General features: G+C 42.0%; 2 protein-coding genes across 4 annotated transcripts in view; both read left to right on the forward strand.

Annotated features, from left to right (window-relative positions):
• chaf1b (chromatin assembly factor 1, subunit B) overlaps positions 1 to 8,213 on the forward strand; it is an 8,666-nt gene extending 453 nt beyond the window's left edge. For both annotated transcript variants that reach the window (XM_078262040.1, XM_078262041.1), the window contains exons 2-14: positions 17 to 167; positions 843 to 975; positions 1,135 to 1,255; positions 3,108 to 3,211; positions 3,334 to 3,430; positions 3,572 to 3,656; positions 4,019 to 4,112; positions 4,245 to 4,314; positions 4,415 to 4,506; positions 4,645 to 4,804; positions 5,086 to 5,664; positions 6,430 to 6,518; positions 7,670 to 8,213. In XM_078262040.1, coding sequence (XP_078118166.1) covers positions 42 to 167; positions 843 to 975; positions 1,135 to 1,255; positions 3,108 to 3,211; positions 3,334 to 3,430; positions 3,572 to 3,656; positions 4,019 to 4,112; positions 4,245 to 4,314; positions 4,415 to 4,506; positions 4,645 to 4,804; positions 5,086 to 5,664; positions 6,430 to 6,518; positions 7,670 to 7,749 — 1,830 coding nt within the window. In that variant the 5' untranslated portion in view covers positions 17 to 41 and the 3' untranslated portion in view covers positions 7,750 to 8,213. The remainder of the gene's footprint in view (positions 1 to 16; positions 168 to 842; positions 976 to 1,134; positions 1,256 to 3,107; positions 3,212 to 3,333; positions 3,431 to 3,571; positions 3,657 to 4,018; positions 4,113 to 4,244; positions 4,315 to 4,414; positions 4,507 to 4,644; positions 4,805 to 5,085; positions 5,665 to 6,429; positions 6,519 to 7,669) is intronic.
• A 1,902-nt stretch (positions 8,214 to 10,115) lies between these two features.
• On the forward strand, positions 10,116 to 17,658 carry LOC144525328 (uncharacterized). Of its 2 annotated transcripts, none has more exons than XM_078262042.1 (7): positions 10,116 to 11,480; positions 11,826 to 11,899; positions 12,131 to 12,359; positions 13,332 to 15,301; positions 15,546 to 15,761; positions 16,258 to 16,399; positions 16,640 to 17,658. In XM_078262042.1, the coding sequence occupies exons 1-6, from the start codon at positions 11,147 to 11,149 to the stop codon at positions 16,360 to 16,362; spliced, it is 2,928 nt and encodes a 975-aa protein (XP_078118168.1). In that variant the 5' UTR covers positions 10,116 to 11,146; the 3' UTR covers positions 16,363 to 16,399; positions 16,640 to 17,658. The 2 variants fall into 2 exon arrangements, with proteins under 2 accessions (XP_078118168.1, XP_078118169.1); XM_078262043.1 differs by having other exon boundaries at positions 15,549 to 15,761.
• Positions 17,659 to 19,750: the final 2,092 nt, after the last annotated feature.

The following is a 19,750-nucleotide window of genomic DNA, read 5'->3' on the forward strand; positions in this document are numbered from 1 at the left end:
GTTCCCCCCTCCTGAGGTCGGTGTTGGATATAAAATAAAAGATGAAGGTGGTAACGTGTGAGATTGCATGGCACAACAAGGAGCCAGTCTACAGTCTGGACTTCCAGCACAGTTCAGATGGACGCATTCATCGGCTGGCCACAGCTGGAGTGGACACCACAGTCAGAGTGAGTGGAGAGGGAGGGATGAATACATCTGGTTAATTCAGCGATGGACCAACAGTATTGGAAAGGAGCAGTGTAACACAGTGCATATGGTACTTAACCTATCTGCATGAAGTTGACAATAAAAGCAAACGTAATGGTTGCAGCTGTAAAGGGCAAATGTGCAGGCCCAAAGAAGTGGGTTCACGCTTTCTGTTGAAGAAAACGTCATGTAATGTCAACGGTGCTTTTTTACAGAATATAATAATCTTGCATTTTCATATTGACAAACTTAATAGGATATTATTTAGGCTTTTCCAGGAACTTAAATGGGTTAATGCGTCACACAGAATTAACCAAACACTTATTTCAGTAATCATATTTTTACATATTTAACCTGTTAGTTCTACAAACTTTCTCCCACCAAACATACCTCAATGGGTATGATTTAAAAAGCAATGAAATTTTTGTGTATTACAATACCTTAAATCAGGTCCTTAAACTGCCGTATTTTGAATGGAGTTTCATAATTGAAAAGTGAATAACTTGCAAAACACTGATGTCTTCCATACGTTTGCAAAATATTACATTAAGTAAAATATTACTTTGAGTAGTTTGTTTTAAAAAATTTTTTTTGACAAAGTCACAGTTGTTTACGGAGTTTGAGATTAATTACTTTTTGCTTTGATGCTGATGCAGTTGTGGCGGGTAGACACAGGCCCAGACGGGAAAGCAGTGGTGGATTTTTTGTCTAATCTGGCTAGACATACCAAGGCTGTCAACGTAGTGCGCTTTAGTCCCAATGGAGAACTGCTTGCCTCAGGAGGAGATGGTATGTCAAACATAACACACATATGTTAGGTCAAATATTTGCTATGTAATATTTTAAGAGTCAGTGTTTAAAAGGCACTAGTAATGTTATTCACAAAATGGAACAGGTATTTTAAAAAACAATGGCCTGCAGTAATCGTATGGTTTTTATTTGGTACAGATGCAGCAATTCTGCTGTGGAAGCTCAATGACTCTAAGGAGCCTGAGCAGGCACCCATGTTCCAGGAGGAGGAAGATGCTCAGCTCAACAAGGAGAGCTGGTCTGTGGTCAAGACATTGAGGTACACAGCTCTGGTTCACAACTCTGGCAGTTTCAATCCCATCGAGTTAGAATGTAATTAATGACCACCACATTTCCTTTGATTCTAAAGACTCTTAGGCTGTGCTCAGACTGACAATAGTGCAGCCTCCTTATTCATTTTGATGTTACCGCTGGGTGGCACAGTGCTGTCAAGACAGGATGAAATGATTCCCACTATGATTATATAAACTGACAATGTCTTGCTCAGCATTTAAAATCAGTGAGGTCAGACATAGGGGTGCTATTTTAGATTATTTTTTTCCCCTGACCAATAGCCGACCATCTTTAACCAATCATTAACCGACAAGCAGGCATCGGAGTCCCAGTTCGTTCCAGGACACTCAGACATATACTTTCACGCCTGCAGACAGTTGTGGACTTGTACCGGTCGAGCAGCCACGATGTGACTTGCATTGTTGTGGACATATGCCGCCACTTTCCTGGAACCGCGTACACATCCATGCGACCGACACAAGTTGCAGCTGTCTACGGAGCATATGTCTGAGGCGAGCCCATCTTCACCACATCCACTGGTGAGGCTGTCAGCTGTGTGTCTGCCTGGCATACTCGGTGTGTAGGACAGCTGATTTAACCCGTAAGTCCTCATTCAATATAGTGGCATGTGTAGTTTTCCGCTGTGAGCACTGTCCAGCAGAGAGCCACAAACATAGCAGAAAAAAGAGCTTAAAACGCAACCGTAACTAGCAGTTAAGAACAAAACTGCATAGCCTGTTTTTCTTTTACAATGCAAAACACTTTTTTGATTACCTTTTTTATTTTTGTTTTAATAATACTGTTTTTAACTAATAGTATTAGAGAGAGAGAGAGAGAGAGAGAATTAATTTAAATTTAGTGTTTAATAAATAATTGTTAAATGTAGTACAGAGTCTGTAGTCTATCGCACAAACACTCGATGAATGCTGCAAACATTTGACAGTCAGTACGAATTGCCTGGGAGAACATACGTGTCACAAACGGCAATTCCACAACTGTACAACAGCGTGAAAGATGACATATTAAAGGAGATCAAAGACATATTGTCGATATTTAAAATGTCTTCCAGTTCCAGTGTTAAATATTCTTTAGAAAGAAAAGTTTATTGATCTTTGAAAAGGCGTACCTGCATTATTATGCCATTGTCATTATATTAGATGAAAATGGTCTCAGAACGACAATATTATCATTTATCGCAATAATTTCTGGGACAATTTATCGTCCAGCAAAATTTGTTATCGTGACAGGCCTACGGTTAACCATCAACATCCCTAGTCAGACAAGCGAGACAGTCAACGTTTCAGAATTACAAGAGAACCATTACTTTATGAGTAATTGTTAGAATCATTTCATTATCAGGAATAGACAGAAACCACTGAAGTTATATCAATGTTCATTTTTACTTGCGAACACAACAAGGAGCCATTTACAGCACTCCACAGAGTACAGATAATGCCTAACGTAAGCCTCAAACTGTAGCTTATTTATGTGTGCAGTACAATCATAATACAGAGTTGATGTCGTCAGTTATCTGGTCAGAGTCGATGACGTCTCCCTTGTCTGGTCAGGGAGTGCATGTTCTTTCCTCAGCATCACACCGTGCTCAGACAACGACACGCAGTGGCTCCGTGTTATCTTGTTTAGAGTACTCAAGTATAATATCTCATTATTTTGCAGAACAGTTTTATTAATAAGACAAAAAGTATGTAAATCATAATTTTTCTACAGTAATATTTTAATTAGTCTGAGTATGAAGATCTACTTGTTTGCTATCTGATTGATGTAAATGTGTAGCAACAGTGTGGTTAGATTTTTTTCATCATTTCATTTGTCTTTAGGGGGCACATAGAGGACGTGTATGACATCTGCTGGACACGGGATGGAAACTTCATGGTATCTGGGTCTGTTGACAACACTGCTATTATGTGGGACATCAACAAAGGTTTGCTTAGACTCTTAGATATGTGTGTATTCCATACAATTTCAGTTCCATCTATTAGATTTGTATTTTAGTAATGAAAATCCACAGCGTATTATGTTGCTTGCAACTGTTTTTGTGTTTAGGACAGAAGCTGTGTATCTTGAATGACCATAAGAGCTACGTGCAGGGGGTGACCTGGGATCCTCAAGGGCAATATGTCGCCACTCTCAGCTGTGACAGGTAGACAGACGCCTCATGGCATGTCTAAGGGTCTAATCTTCTTTAAATAAATGTATTTGCTGTTAGTCACTACCGTAATCAGCGATAGTGGGTCTTCAGGAGCTTGATGCTTAATAGGTTTTTATTTCTCCTCCCTTTCAGAGTGATGCGTGTGTACAGCACTCACACCAAGAAGAAAGCCTTCTGTATCAGTAAAATGAGCTCTGGGCCGCTTGCAGAGGGAGAGGTCAGTAGAAATGTTGCTTTTGATAACACTTACTTGAGTCACTTTATTGTCTTAGATGTGACTTAAATTCAACAACTTTTTCTTTTCAATCATGAATTTTGTCCGAATTAGTCATTTGTACCTTTTGCAGACACCTTTTTATTATTTTACATGAAACCAGCTCTCTCCGTTCTCGCTCATGCTCATGTTTTGGCCACCTGTTGACTAAAAACTTGTTTGACGCTTCAGGAATGTTTGTCTTCCCTTTGGTCTTAAAATGATTACATTTACTCTGTAATATCTTCAGAGATCTCCTGCCCTGCTGCCAGGTGAGTGAGGCATGTAACACACACTCTGTTCAGCATTTCTTTTTATCGTTGCAGGTCAAGCAGTACAGAATGTTCCACGATGACAGCATGAGGTCCTTTTTCCGACGTCTCTCATTCACACCAGATGGGTCTTTCTTGCTCGCCCCAGGTACCTACACTGCATACTTCAAATGTTTACCTGGCATTTTTTTGCTAGTGTTAATGTAATATTAAGTAATATCCTAGTTAAGATAGTTGACATAAACTAATTTCTGTCTTCTGTCACCATTTTTAACCTCAGCTGGATGTGTGGAGATCGGAGAAAACGTCATAAATACCACATACATCTTTTCCAGGAAGGGCCTCAAGAGGTAACTTTTGTGACTCGCTGTGGCATTTAGAGTTGTTCAGAGTCTGGGTTGGCTGTATTCATGCTAGTAATTGATGTACAAATCTCTCTGTGTATTTTAGGCCCATCGCCCACTTGCCGTGTCCAACTAAAGCTACACTGGCTGTGCGTTGCTGCCCCGTCTACTTTGAACTGAGGACCAAGAAGGATGAAGGTAAGAACATATGCCCCATTAGTTAACCGACAAGAATGATCATTAAGGCCTCCCTTTGTTATTGTCTGCACCCTTTATGTCCCTTTTTATGTTTTGCTCGTATCTGTTTTTCATTCTTCCTCCATCTTTCCTCTACAGATGGTTCGAGTCAGGCTCTTCCCAACGTATTCCAGTTGCCGTACCGCATGGTGTTTGCTGTGGCATCTGAAGACTCCATCTTTTTGTATGACACGCAGCAGATCCTTCCTTTCGGCCTGGTGTCCAACATCCACTACCACACACTCAGCGATCTTACATGGTAAACTAGGGCTCTCTTCTATTGTCTTCTTTTGTCTTTTCGTATTGTGCAAGTATAAAGATATTATGAGGCTTCAACAGAGGGAAGATTGAATTCAGATGGAAGATGCTGACTTAATTTTGGTAATTTGAGATGAACTTTAGACATTGGAATGTATTTTTACACGGAACAAGAGCTGTGGATCTTGTCCCCCATATAAGTATTACAACGATGAATTTAAAACTGTATGTTTCATTCATGTTTTAGGCTTCACCCACTGACATGTTTTATATCCACTTTAGGTCTCGTGACGGTTCCTTCCTGGCTGTGTCCTCCACAGACGGCTACTGCTCCTTCCTGAGCTTCTCTCCAGGGGAGCTGGGCACTCCGCTGAAGGAGCCCCCAACCCTCGAGGTCTTTATCCCAAGCAGTGGTGTTGAGAAGAAAGGCAAGAAGTCGTCAGCGGCCAGGACCTCATCTCCTTTGACCCAGACACCAAGCTCAGCCCTGACTCCCACATCCCAAACCAGCCTTGGTAAAGATGCCCCCTCTGTCACCCCCCCAGAAGAGAAGAAGAGCACCCCGAGTGTCAAGTCTAAACCTCAGCCCCGGAGGATCACCCTCAACACCCTGGAGGGTTGGGGGAAACCCTCTAGCCCTAAAACCACAGCACCTCCAGCACCTCAGACCCCAACATCTGCAAGCACAAGCGCACCCTCTACTCCCCAACCCCGTATTACCCCTCTCACCCCAACCAACTCCTCCACAACCCAGCTACGCATCGCCCCCCCAACCCCCTCCACCCCTAAAGCCCCCAACAGTGCTGATGCTGGGCCCACTACTCCTAAGGGAACAACCACCCCAAAGGGGCCTGCCCCAAGGTAAATGCATTTATTATTCCTAAATCTTTACATCCTCTAAGGCTATTTAAAACTCTGTTAAGGTGTACTTTGGATGGTGTGGAAAAATGCAGGTGTTGCCGCATACAAGAGTGCATATGGTAATTTATGGAAATACTTTGATTATTCAAATCAAATGTGTTGTGACTGGTGTCAGACTGGGAAGAATACCACACAGAGCACACTGCCTCCACCTCCCTCCCCCCTGATGATTAAAGTAACTAAGCTGATTATCTCTAAAGATGCAGTTTACAGATAAGTACTAAATGTAAGAAAGCACTGTGTTCTTTTAAAATGTGTAAAATGTATTTTTCAATATACTTTTTAAACTACAAGTCAAATATAAATGGCTGTAATGGGCTCATGATGTTTGTTTGTATGTACTCAGTACTGGCAGTAAGAACAAAGCCCTGTCTGGTATGAGGGATCCGTTGGACCCCCCACTGACTATAAAATAATAATCACTCTGACAGACTGCATGTAGACAATGGCAGGTCTGCACATGCTTTTGTATTTGCCTTGTATCTGTAACTTGGAGCATTTGCCTAAACTCGTTTACTTGGCAACAGCTGAATCAGAAGAACAAAAGAGAAGATGAATAAAATGGGACATTGATCAACTTTTCACTCTAGAAGAGTGCAATTTATCGTCATATTATATGTATATATATATATATATATATATGTTTGCTGTTGATCTCGTGCTTAAAACCTCTTTACCATTTGTGCTTTTTCCATTTGTTTACAGGAGAGTATCTCTGACTCCCGTTGCATCCCGATCTCCGGCTGTTGGTTCACTCTTCCGCACTCTCTCTTCCACTGAGAAGGCCAAACATGGTTAGTAAGGGCAACTACTGTGGTTGTTGTCCTTCATGTTGAAAACATCCCAATAGAAGTTTGATGATTAAATAAATCATGTCTGATAGTGCAACATGACATCATGGCTTCACACGCCACTTTCCTAAAGCCAAGTGGCGTGTTATCTGTATGCATTTTGAGCTATCCGCGTGTATGTCTACGCTGTATACAGCGGACGGCAGTCTGCAACGTCACAGCGTAAACACACACGCCACTTTCTAAAGCCACGTGGTGTGTTATTGCGAGGCTACCTGTTATCGCGAGGCTACGGTTGGGTTTAGGAAACTCCTGGCGGGACATGAAACGTCGCACCCAGGCCACGATCCCCGGTCTCCTGGGTGAAAGTCCAGTGTTTTACCCATCCTCCACCCCGACCAACCTCCCTACGTGGATTTTCGCCCGTTTCATACAACTCGCTACGGCGTCAATTCACACACAATTGCAAGGTAATGTAAGTCAATGGAGGACAAATGGGGTTGGTAAACACGCTAAAAACCAAGTGTGCGTCTTCATAACACACAATAATGGCATACGAATTGGCGTGTCATACATACGGCACTTCATGAGATCAGCCTGGATACTGACTCATTGACAGCCTACTCGTTGTAGGTAATCGTTGTAGAGTAAATGAGATCTGTTAACACAGCAACATCGGAACCATTTTGTTTAGAGGTAAAACTGTGTGTGTGCTAAGTCAAGCACGGTAGGCCAGTTGAACCAGGAACTGGGTCTATGAACTGTAATAACTACATTCGCTTTAGTGTTTTCTTTGGAATAAACTGTTTTAAAACCTGTATAATCGTCTGACTGCTCATGCTTATTGCCCAGTCGGACTTTTTAGCAATATTGCCATGTTCACAGATCCGGTAAATAACTTGGTGAATAATTTAGTTATTAGTGATGGGAAGAATGACCAGAACTATCAAAGTAATTCTCATTAGTAGTATGATAATCAGTCAGTGTATTTCACAGTGCATATTGACTTGTTGGTCTGCTACATAAATGTTAAATTAATTATATCTAACCAAGTGTTGCATACAGTTTGTTTCATCAAAGCAGAAGACGGAAAAGAATCATGCCATCATGTGTAACTGATTCTGTCACTGATCCTTTCACTTGTATTTCTCCAGAACGTCCTTCTCCTCCCACTGATCCAGTGTGCCAGCCTCCAGAGTCCAAGCGGCCAAAGACCAGTGGCACCCAGACTTAGTGTCTACTGGGCCCAGTGTGCTGCTACGATATCAGAAAAGAGTACATACAGCAGAGGGTGACGAAGAAGCTTCAGTACAAAACCACTGAGGCTCCCCATGGATGTAACACCATAGGGCAATAGAATTTTTTGTGTGTGTGTGTGGATATTGTCCATACTTGAGTTAACTGGATGATGTTTGATGCATATTTGATTTGTTTGACATTTAGATGCTCATATGCTGTTGTATAAAAGGAAAGTTCTGTCTCACTTCTTTCCAAAGACATGATTGTGAAACAAAACTGCTCTAAACCTGAAGAAGAAAGGGGGGGGGGGGAGCACCTCAAGGTTTAGTGCCTTGTATATAGCTTTGAATATTCAACCTCTTAATTTGATGAAGACTGTGGGCCAGCAGCTTGAGTGAAAAGCTCATAATTGTCAAGTCTTTTTGTCATTGTCTAATAAAGGACATTTCATATACAGTGTATGGAGTAAATGGCTGTGGGATGATTCGTGCTTTCTTAACTACAAGCAGCTGACGGTTATGCAAACCGTTATTTTCTTTTAGGAAAATGATCATTAGCTGTCCTTGTGTTAAACCTAAACTGATTTGATGGCGTTCATGTCTTGAGTCATCTTTACAGTTGAAGTGAGGTCAACTGTAGAATGAATGCTGCAAAGAGTAGATGAACATTTATGATGTACACGGCTGTTTGTCTTGAGGGCTGTTGCCAGGATATAAAAAGAAATCTGAGGTCAGAAGATCAAGGCTGGATTTTGTTTTTGAATTATTCAGTTAACTTATTTATATTTTCTGATATAGATTTGAATATGCTACATGAAGGTCTAAATGTTCTCCACACTGCCAGGAGAAATAATGAGTCTATTATATCTGTCGTAAAATAAGTCACATTTAAACATTATGCATCTTTTAAAAAAAAATACAGGAATCCTCCAGTAAGTGACCCATCGTGTACATTTCTTGTAGAATTTAAACCATAATATAGTCTTCTATGGTTGCTTTGGCTCAGTTTTCACAGCCTTTTTATTTAAAGAGCCAACTAAATTCTTACCTTTAAACACAGAATGCTGTCCTTACAAAGTGCAAGACTAAATTATTACATTGCATTCATTTAGCTGATGCTTTTATCCAAAGCGACATACAAGAAGTGCATTCAACCATGAAGCTATCACCAACAAATAGCAAGAATCGTGCATAGAAAATTAATCAAATAAGCAATCTGATGCTCTGTCCTCAGAGTACACACCTCATATTAGCACGTTTCATTTCTGATAATGAACTGCACAGATTATTGAATAAGTGCAGCATGTGTTTGCATGCATTTTAACATTACCCTGGCAATTGCTAATGATGTGGCAGTGGTGGAAAGGAAAAGGAAAATACTGTTCTGTTCAGTAGTGTAAATTGTGGCTTAATGTTATATCTTCCCAGCATTGCAGTTCAGCTTTCTGTATTTTAGATGCTTACTGTAAATGTACAAGTGATTGTATAAACACCAACGGTTTGGTGTCTTGAAGTAAAAAGCAAACTTGGTAGTCAATAATACAAGACAGAAACAGTAAACTGATGCAGTGAAGTACCATCACAGTCATCATTTTGCCTTGCATACATGTGGAATTTACTGTGGTGTAAAGTCAGACTCTATACTTAATCATCTGTATTTACAAAAGTAGCCTACAGCATATCCAATTAATAAAATGAGTCAATGTTACTCTAGAGGTAATTTCAAACTATGCATACATTTCACATTTTTTCTCAATACTATTTGTATAATCTTTAGGAAATTTGACAGCAGTATTCAATAATACCCTTTGTTTTTAAGTTGCAACAATGATTAAAATTTAGCATTGAACATACAATGGTTTGGTATTGACCTAGTTGACTGATGTATTATCGTAATTTGATCATGATGTTTTCATTTTCTGTTCTATGTGAGATTTTGTGGCTACATTTCAGAGGGTTAAATTTTGTGTTAAAAATGTTGTGATAACTGAGCCAAAGTAATTGTAAAATGATTATTTCAGTATATGTAATTGACATTGAGATGATAGTGACAGCTAACATTTTGCAAATCTGAATCATTTGAAAGTATTTATTCTAGCTAAATAACGTTAGGTAATTTTCAGAAGATAAATACTGGATAACCTTCATTTAATAGAATCTGTTTTCCAGAAGTGAGGAAAATACACTGGGTGTATCATGTTTATTTTGACAGTGCTGCAAGTGAAGCAATTAATACTACAATACTACTGGCATCGTGTGCGAACAACCTACCTTGCTTCTAGGGGAAGAAAACTATCTTGAGTGGCAGCTCTGTCAGCAAATCACAGGTCGTCTAGTAGAAGTTCTTTAAAGCTTCTGCTAATGGCCTTTGTGTGAAGGCGGGGATGACTTGTCTCGGTTAGGCTGCTGATTAGCAACAAACAGAAGGTTACGAGTTTAAAAAATTGGACTATTTGACCGCCAGACTGGTTTTACGGCAACGAGAGAGGTATGAACTATGTCGGATGCCTAACCAGAGCTTGTTGGGACGCTTTTGAGGGAACCCTGCGGTGATTTGCAACATTTCTGGCTGATCGCGGAGACAGCCTCGCTTTTAGGTCGTTCCAAGTGGCGATGCTGAGCTGATAGCTGCGTCATCATGTTGCTTCCGACTCGAGTTGGCGAAAAGAAATCTCAAGTTAACGCCAGAGGTGAGGCTACCCGCCGCCATCCAGCCCCGGAGGCCACTGCCAGCCCCTGAAATAGATGGAAGACGGGCTGCTGGTGAGCGGTTTGCGGTGGTCGCTGTGAAACTGGTGACTTTAACGTTACATCACTTGCTCGGCGGTGTTGGCGCGATAACGTACTCTCCTGGCTGCATTTATTATCTACACTCGGATGGACAGTCAAAACAATTCTATTGAGGGTGCGCAGCTTTAGAATCCGCAAACATTGTACATAAATATGACCAAATGGTTTTCAAACAGAAAGTGGAACAATATTTATATTTTAGGGATGCTAGCCACAACTGTTTGGGGTAGTGAGAAGTGATGCCCTCACTGACAGATAACGTTAGGGTACAAAGCAGGACCCTTCAGTGAAATGCTGCTGACTCCCATCTGGTGGTGACTTTCTTCTTCTGCACCAGATGAGAAAAACAAGTTTTCAGTGAGGCATAATGAGACGTTGCGGTTATTTTTAGCTAATTTGTAGCTTTCCACTAGGATATGTCAGACTTTTAGCAGGTGTGTTTATTTGGGACTTATTGTTAGGGGCGGTTGTCTGCTGTCACCGTATCCACGTGGACTTTGTTTCAGGTCGGTGGGTAAAGTTTGGCTCGGGGTGACCCGGCACTGTAAAACAGGACTGATTGGACAAAATTACATTTTACATCAGAATATAAAACCGGATAAAATGGCCGGCGACTGCACCCACACCAATGCTCATTACGCGAACGCAGAGACGTTTTGTCCGTCCAAACCCTGGTCGGATGCAGCCAGAGAGATGGAGTCAGCCGGGAACTCGAAAGGGCGTGGATTTCCAGCACAGTGGTCGTCCAACTTTGAGACGATAGACGGGCTGTTGTACCGCAAGAAGTTGGAAAAGGGCTTCATCAACTACCGGGAGGTTTTGGATGAGGAACGGAGACATGAGGCCCTCAACACCTTTCACCGGCGGCGGCTTGGTCAGCGCCATCTCTCCCTGGAGGAGACCTACAAATGCGTGGCTGAAAACTACTGGTGGGAAGGTATGAACTCCACTGCCTGCCTTCTGATTTGATAGAACAGCATGTGGTTCTTGGCTCTGTAAACCCACTTCTGACATCTTACTGGTTTTCTTATCTATATCTAAGGGTTTATTGATTTCTTATTGTTAGGAAGTGTAAAGACATTTATCACACTAATGATTCAATCGATCAAAGATCAAGAAACTACTTACACGTGAATGACAGCCGTTAATTATCACCCTTGCTTTTCTTATTTGTAAGACAATATATTTCAGCTTGTGGCTTTCATCAGGGTCAAAAGTCAATATTACAAATGTTGCTGGAGTTTTGACCCTTTTAAATATTTTGTCTGTATTTTCTTCACAGGGATGTACTTTGAGATCAGAGATTTTGTCCTGGGCTGTCTAGAGTGTAAGAGCCAGCGCACCATGAACATAAAGGTATAAAATACTGTCCTAATGTCCTTTTTTTTTTTTTTTTTTTAATTCATGCTCTTGTCAAACTTTCAGCTCTTTGTTTTTATCAGTCCATTTCTTTTTTTCTCATTTTCACACTTCCACTCTCATTCTCACTTAATCCTGCTCTCACACTTGAAATGTTTTCCGCAAGTGCTTTGTCACACATTGTGTTCTTTATAACGATTCCTCTCTATCTGCTTTTTTATCTCTCAGGAGCAGGGTGGCAGAGGATGTGTCACAAAGACGATGGTCTCGCACAGCGCCGACATGCTGAGCAAGCTGAGGAGTCAGCGAGAGGCGGGCCTGTTCTGTGACATTACACTGAGGACAAACGGGCGATCCTACTCTGCCCACAGAGCTGTCCTGGCAGCCGTCAGCGATCACTTCCAGGAAATCTTCACAGAAATGGACTCGAGCATGAAAGCAGACATAGATCTCACTGGTAAGATTAGAGGCCAAACTGACACTAGACAACTTTGCTTCTCGTGTCGGGGCTGGATCTGGACGTAACGACCCGACTGAGTCTGAACCTTGTCCCCAGATGTCTCCCAATATTCATATCTCCACAATATTTGGAAGAACAGTTTTCTCTGTAAAATGTCATGAAATGATGAAAAATGCCAATTATAATTTGCCAGAGGTAGTAAAATATAACTTGTAACAAAGTATAAAATCCTCACATTTGAGAAGCTGATACCAGAATGTTTGGCATTTTTGCTTGAAAATTGATTGAAACAGTTATTCCATTATGGTTATTGTTGCCAATGAATCTTCTTTTGATTGACTAATCAGTTAGTCTAGTTAATGATACATTTAGTTATAATCAACAATGTTTCTGTAATGGCCTGTGATTTAACATGTCCAGGTTGGAGCAAACAGAGGTGTTAATGCATGGTTTCTGTTGTTTGGCTCGTGCAGTGGCTTTCCCATCGGCCTAGTAATTCACGTGATACATTTATCAGTGAAATTCTGTTTATATGCAGTCACAAGACTTGAGTTGACAAGGTTCATCTCTCATTATCATTCAAACAATGGATTGTAGGAGGCTGAGAGCTGCAGATGATCCACTGGTCATTCAGCCAAAAGAGGCTGTATTTCTCAGCTGCAAGTCCTTTTGAAACCGATCTGGCTTGGCAGTTTGTTATGACGTATTTGATCTAGAAATTCGGAGTTGGAGGATCCAGACTGTGAATTGGGACACGGCTATAGTCTTGTCTTCTCATTTACGTATGTCTTTGATGTGTGGCGTCAGATAGGAGCAGAAGTGGCCCTGATTAAAACAGTTGTTACATTGTCCCCACCGTCATGTTTGTTTGCTGTCTCTCTGATCCTCTGTTTATGTAGTCGCTTTTATCTCACTCGCTCATTGACCAGGGTTCAGCATAACTAATTAAAGGCTCCCTTTTCCTTCCAGGTTTTAGCGAGGACAGCCTTTTTTCTCTGCTGGATTTTTCCTACTCCTCCACTCTGTGTGTTCGCCAGGAGGACCTACCTGAAGTCATCGCCATGGCCCGCCACCTGGGCATGTGGCCTGCAGTGGAAGCCTGCTCCGCTCTCATGAAAGAGCAGGAGCAGAACCTCCATCCTGGCAAGGCCTTTACCTCAGCCGGTGCTGGTGCATGTCGTGAGCGTCACAGCCAGCAGAGGGAAGGCAAAAGGAAAAGGGTTTTGGGATTAGAGGACAGTATGGACGACGGCTTCAGTCTAATGCTGGATGCATCAGATGAGTCTTTAGAAGGAAGTCCAAGGCACAGTTTGCGCCGGAAACCGAAAGCTCAAGGCCATAATGGTCTCCCTCTGAGCCCCTCACACAGGATGAAGCTTATGGACTTCAAATCTCCCTCTTCAAAAAAAGCTACTGCACCTCGACACACCATAGCCACCCCACAGTCACAGACTTACTCGCGCGTATCACCATCAAATACCCGTCTTCTCCGCTCCTCTCCTGGGGCGGCCAAGAAGGTTCAGAGATCGCTGTCCTTGCCAGAGAGCCCTCGACGAAACCGAAAACCTCACTCTAGGGTTACAAAGATTGCCGTATGCAGCCCTGTGAGGGTAAAGCAGGAAGTAGAGGAGGTTGGAGAGGATGAACAGGATTATGCGAGAGCACAGGAGAAGTACAAGCTGATGAATGTTCTTGGGTTACAGAGGACGGCCCTACTCCCCAGACCAGAAGATCTGATTGGCTGGAGACAAAAGAAACGACTGAGAAAGCTGAAGGCTAACAACTATTCGCTGACAAAGCGCCGAAAACCACGCTCCACCTCCCCAGGACTACCATATGGTGCTGTGACACTGTCACTTCCCCTCTGTAACCCCATTAACACTCACCTCCTCAACAAGGCAGTAAAGACCAAGCCTCTGGGTCCAGTCAGCACAGATCAGATGACCGCAAAGAGGCCAAAGAGCGTCCCGCGACATGTCCCTCCAAGTGACCGGAGCATGCGAAGTAAAGGTTTGTTACCAGACATGTTTCAGCCTGCATCCAGGCCTCCCTTCGGGGGGAGGGAACTCAGACGGTCAGTGAGGAAGGGTAACGGTGTCCATCTTCCTATCCAGCAGCCTCTGCGAGGCAACACCAACAAAACTCTAGTGAGAAGCGCAGTCAGGATTAAGTCAGAACCAACTGAATACTCCATCTCCGGTTTCCCTCTTTCATCCAACAATCGCTGTGGCCACACGCCTCACAAATCGCCACTTCCACACAGGACACCGGCCAGAAGTAAGGTCACTGTAGAGGCGGTCAAAACGCTGCGTTACAACATCAGCCGGCCAGCCACAAAGACCAAGCTTAGGCGGGGCTTCACAAGGGAGGTGGAGAAGACAAAGTGTAAGCCCAGAGAGCAGGGGAGGAAGGTAGGGCTCATGGCCACTAGACCAAGGGTGAAGGATAATGAACCTGGGGGGCTCCAGGTTTCAGAGCAAGCACCTCCGCCGTCCATCTACAATCACCCCCTGTACAAAGTCATCAAAGAGGAGCCAGCAGATCCCTTGCCAGTTGGAGGACCGTTCCCTGATCTTCCCTCACCAGACCTGGGCAAGCGCCAGAGCAAGCCCCCCATCAAATTACTGGACTCAGGCTTTTTGTTCAGCTTCTGTCGGCCAGCAGGAGGGCCGATGGCAGGACTGAAGAAAGAGGAGGAGAGCGTGGATATCTGCTTAACGCGCTCAGTGTCACAAGTTGGGGAGACATTTGGAGCGGCGGAGTCCCCCCACAGGGCACTGAGAGCCAGAGCCCCCCCCACCCTGCCTGTGGTGAAGAAGGAGAGGGAGGAGAGGAGCGTGAGCCAAAGCAAGGTTCAGAGACCCAGGCCAAACTCCCGAAACGGCCCTCTTCCCCTGGCCAAATCTGCCGGGTCAAAGGCCGCACGGACCATGCCAAAGGTAGGGAAAGGGATGGTAGTGATTTATGATGACTGATTTTATTTAGGGACCATAAAGCATCCAGGAACAGGGCAGTAAGGGAGGGAACACTGTAGAAAATTACTAATGTCACCATCTACCTGTTGCCATAGTATATAATTAAGTATCTGTAAAAACTATAATTAAGGTGTCATTTATTCATCACGGTTTAGCTTGTCATTGCTTACTTTCATCTAATCATTTTGATTTTTCCCTGCATCTCCAGCAGCAATGTAAACTCAGACTGAGCAGCAGGAGCTGTGTAATGCTGGATGCTGTACGTCGGGCAAGGCTAAAGCAGCTTCGAGGGCCTCGTAGTCAAGTCCCCAAAGTCCCAAAGGCGTGCCATGCCTGTGCGCAGTGCTCTGCCTCCTACAAGGACTGCGATGCTCTAATCATGCATCGCCTCAGGCACATCGAGGGCAAGCACTGGCCATGTCTGGTACGCACTGGCTTTCCTAAACCTTACGAACCACACGACTCTAAGGGATCCAAAAACCTGCAGATTTTTTTTTTTCCCCCAACCAAGAAATATAACACGTGATTTAGAGTGAAATCCAATTGTGTAGTCAGATTTAGGATGGGTATTTCTCTTCTGGGTGCTCTGCTAGTTGACTATTCTTTGTATGGATTAAGCCAACGAGACGTATGTTTAGAGATGCTGGTTGGCGGAGTTTGGTACCATCGGACAGAGCTACGCTAACCGTTTTCCCCCGTCTCCAGTTGTCATGCTAAGCAAGCTAAGCTAACTGGAAGCTAACCGAACAGAGTAATATCAATCTTCTCATCTGATTTTTAGCAGGAAAGCAAATTTCTCAGAATGTCCATTGCCATGGCACCACATTTGTATCCTCAATATAACCCAGAGCTTCTCTGTTGTCCTCCTCCTATTCATTTATATGCTGTTAACCCTTTGTCTTCCCATTTCTGCTGTGTAGCTCTGCAGTAAGACGTTCTTTCGACTGAGGAATGTACGGAACCACATCCGCACCCACGACCCCAAGTTGTACAAATGTCGGAGCTGCATTGCTGCTGGTTCCTGAGGCAGCGGGGAGGGTCTGCTCAAGCAGTGAGACTGAGGTGGGTGAAAGTGACACCTTTCAAGGCTGAGCTACACCTAGCTAGTTGGCTAATATGCTTCATGCTTGGTTTGCTCATCTGTTGTCTTTGGTGATGCTGTCCAAAAGTGAAGTTTTAATTGTTGATGGCGTGTATTCTATTGTCACTCGTTAAACGTCTTGCAGAAGGAGCTGTCAATGGACTACAGTGCATTGTGATCACATGTGTTCATCACTTGAGTCACTCGTGTTTATTTTCCAGGATGAAGGCTGTCAGTGTCTGACACCAGCGAACAGGCTGATTCCAGAGGCACATGATCGATCAGCAGCTTGTACATAATGCATCTGTCACACACAAGCACAACGGTCTGTGGAAAGGCATAATTACTCTGATTCTAATCATTGCCGTCGTCAATGATCGCTAATGTTATTTAAATAACCAAACCAAGGTTGCTGTCCTGTTTGCATTTCCGTAGTTACAGAAGGTTAAACTTGAACATTACACTCAGGGGGCGGGGAATGTGATGCTACGGTATAAAGTGATTTAACATCACGGTTGTGTATAAAATGAAATGTAAAGTGATTTGTAAAGTGATTGTTATACCTATTACTGCTACTTATTGTTATTATTTTTGTATGTATAGATGCATTTTGAGTGCACTTATATCCTAGCTTATGTTGTAAACCTAAGAAGTGGTGATGAAGTTGAAGGTTTGGAGTCCACGGTGGGAATACTTGAAGTGATGCAAGTGCTGGAGGGAATACTTGAAGTCAGCGGAGGTCTTAGGAGTGAGACTGTCCTTCGGGTGTTTCAGTGGGTCTTTTGTCTTTTGGTGTGCTAACTTTAACACGACTTGACCAGTCTGTCCCTCCCTTCGCATTGATCTGCTATCTGCTGTCTCTCATAGTCTGTGAGTCGGGGATTTGACTCGGGGCTGGTATGGTGACACCACTGCATGAGTATTTGCAGGCCATTTGTGGTCCACTGTCTTTTCTAAGGCTACCAATTTTAAAAAGGGAAATGTGTCCCATTTTTAATGTGAATTTCTAAATAGTAATCAACACAGCTGTGTCATGACAGATGTTTTATTGATCTCCTCTTTCACTTTGATTCATGAAAAGACACTCGTCGTTTTTCTTCTCCTTTTAAATTCCCCTCCTACTGAATAAATGCAACGTGTTCACATAAAGTGATGTTTATGTTTCCCAAATTGATTTTAGATATAAATGAGCTGTCTATCACTATCTGTTAAAAAGACGGAATAAAATTTTGCCTTTTTATATCTTGTTAGTCTTGCTTTAATTATATATTTTATAATTTACTGTAACTAAGATAGACAAAGGGCAGTGCCAGTGTGACGCATTTCTTGACGATTAAATCTGATTACATTCATGATTCAAACTAAATTATATAGAGTGGGGGTCCAAAAACATTTAGCCAGGTCACAAGAGGAGCCAACCTAAAGTTAAAGTGGATAATTTCTCTTGATTTAATTGTTTTGCTGCCAAAAATGACCAAAGCTTTCTTTTTAAGGTTTTTTTTTTTTTTTTTAAACCACTGATTATCTTGTAAATGGTAGTGTCACCTTTTTAAAAGACATGTTTTGGATTATTCATACAGATCTTATACAAGAGCGGAGCTCAATTAACTACTGTAATCAACTATTTTGATAATTGATTAATCCATTTTAGGCAAAGAAATGCAAAACATTACCTGGCTCCAGCCTCTCAAATGGGTGTATTTGCTGCTTTTCTTTGTCTTGTGTAATATTAAATTAAATGTATTGGGGTCAGACAAAACTAACATTAAGAAGGCATCACCTTGGGCTCAATTAAGCTTAACATTTGTAACCATTTTCTGACATTTCATAGACCAAAGGATTAATTGAGAAAATGATTAGCACATTAATAGCTAATAACAAAGAGAGATACTGTATATCTGGAGAGAAAATATTGAATGAACTTTATGATCTTCTACTGCAAACGTACAAGTGTAGTGATTGATGCATCTAGAGTGGGTTCAGCAGCCCTGCATTTATCCAGTCAGGGGCAGGATTAGGAGTTCTGTCTGTGGAGGTTGGGATTCAGGAGGAATGCAGTTGGGCATGAATCACTTCTTTGCATCCTTTCTGACTGACTCATCTGCAGCAAAAAAAAAGATGGCTTTGTATTATGAGACCAGATGAAATACGGACTCATGTTCAATTTAAAATGAAACTTTGATAATCCCTCTGGATGAGATTTGGCCTTTACATTGATAAATTAGAACAGGAAAAGTAAAACGATGACGGGTAGGAGCAACTAATAGTAGTTTAATAGTATTGGGATACAAGGAATAAAAACAATAGCAACAATTAGTCATTTTGAGTTCAGTGAGGCGATTCATTAATTTAAAATATGGAAATGCATTTGGGGAAAAAGTACGTAGGTGTGCAGCATTACTCACCTAAATCAAATGTATTTGCATTTTGTCCTGTTCTCAATATTAGTAAGAAGAATAAGTAATAAGAAAACATTGAAGGATGGGGGTGCAAATGCAGGAAAATTGGAAGGAAGATTTTAAACAGTTTAGAAATACTGCAAACATTTGATGTACTGTCAGTACAAAAGAGCATCCAATGTAGGGGTGAGCTGGAAGCTGAAGGTGCTGCAAAGACTAATATCTTATTATAGAGGGTGGGAGGTGTTGTCTTAGACGGAGTTAACTATCGTTGCAGTCTGCAGCCTTAATTGCTTATCCCATCTGCCTCTCTATGGACTGAAATACTAGTGACAGATGCGTGATTCATAAACAAATTCACAAATAAATGTCAAATATTCTATGTGGATTTTATTCTTAATAATAACTGATTTTTTAAAATGCTACTGGTGCATATAAATGTCTAAAAGAAATTGTATGGCAAAAAGTAGAATCTGCACACTGCTCTTTGTTCCCGCAATCATTTTTATGCACTGTTGCTGTGCAAAGTTTCGATCAAGCACATCCTCAGCAGGCACGAGAAGAAGATCTGATATGCACAGCAACAGTGCATGAAAAAAATAGTGTGGCAGCAAAGAACAGTGTGCAAATTCTACCTTTGCCACTATGTTTGCCTTTTTAGATATAGTTGTGACATTTATTGCATTTATTTACAGATCTGCATGCACAAATCACATGACAGGTTACGATTGTGTGGAGTTTTGAAACTCTTTTAACATCCTGCAATCTACAAAATCCATGTTGCTGGTGGCTCTGTGAATAAATGTAAACAAATATGTGGAACTACCTGACATTCATTCAAGTTGGGTTGTATTTGTTTTTGAATATGATAATGCATCACAAATTGCCATTCACATTTGTAATAATTTCTCTCCATACCTCCATATAGTTTTT

This window comes from Sander vitreus, chromosome 11, assembly GCF_031162955.1.
Source record: "Sander vitreus isolate 19-12246 chromosome 11, sanVit1, whole genome shotgun sequence".
In the NCBI taxonomy this organism is placed as follows: Eukaryota; Metazoa; Chordata; class Actinopteri; order Perciformes; family Percidae; genus Sander; species Sander vitreus.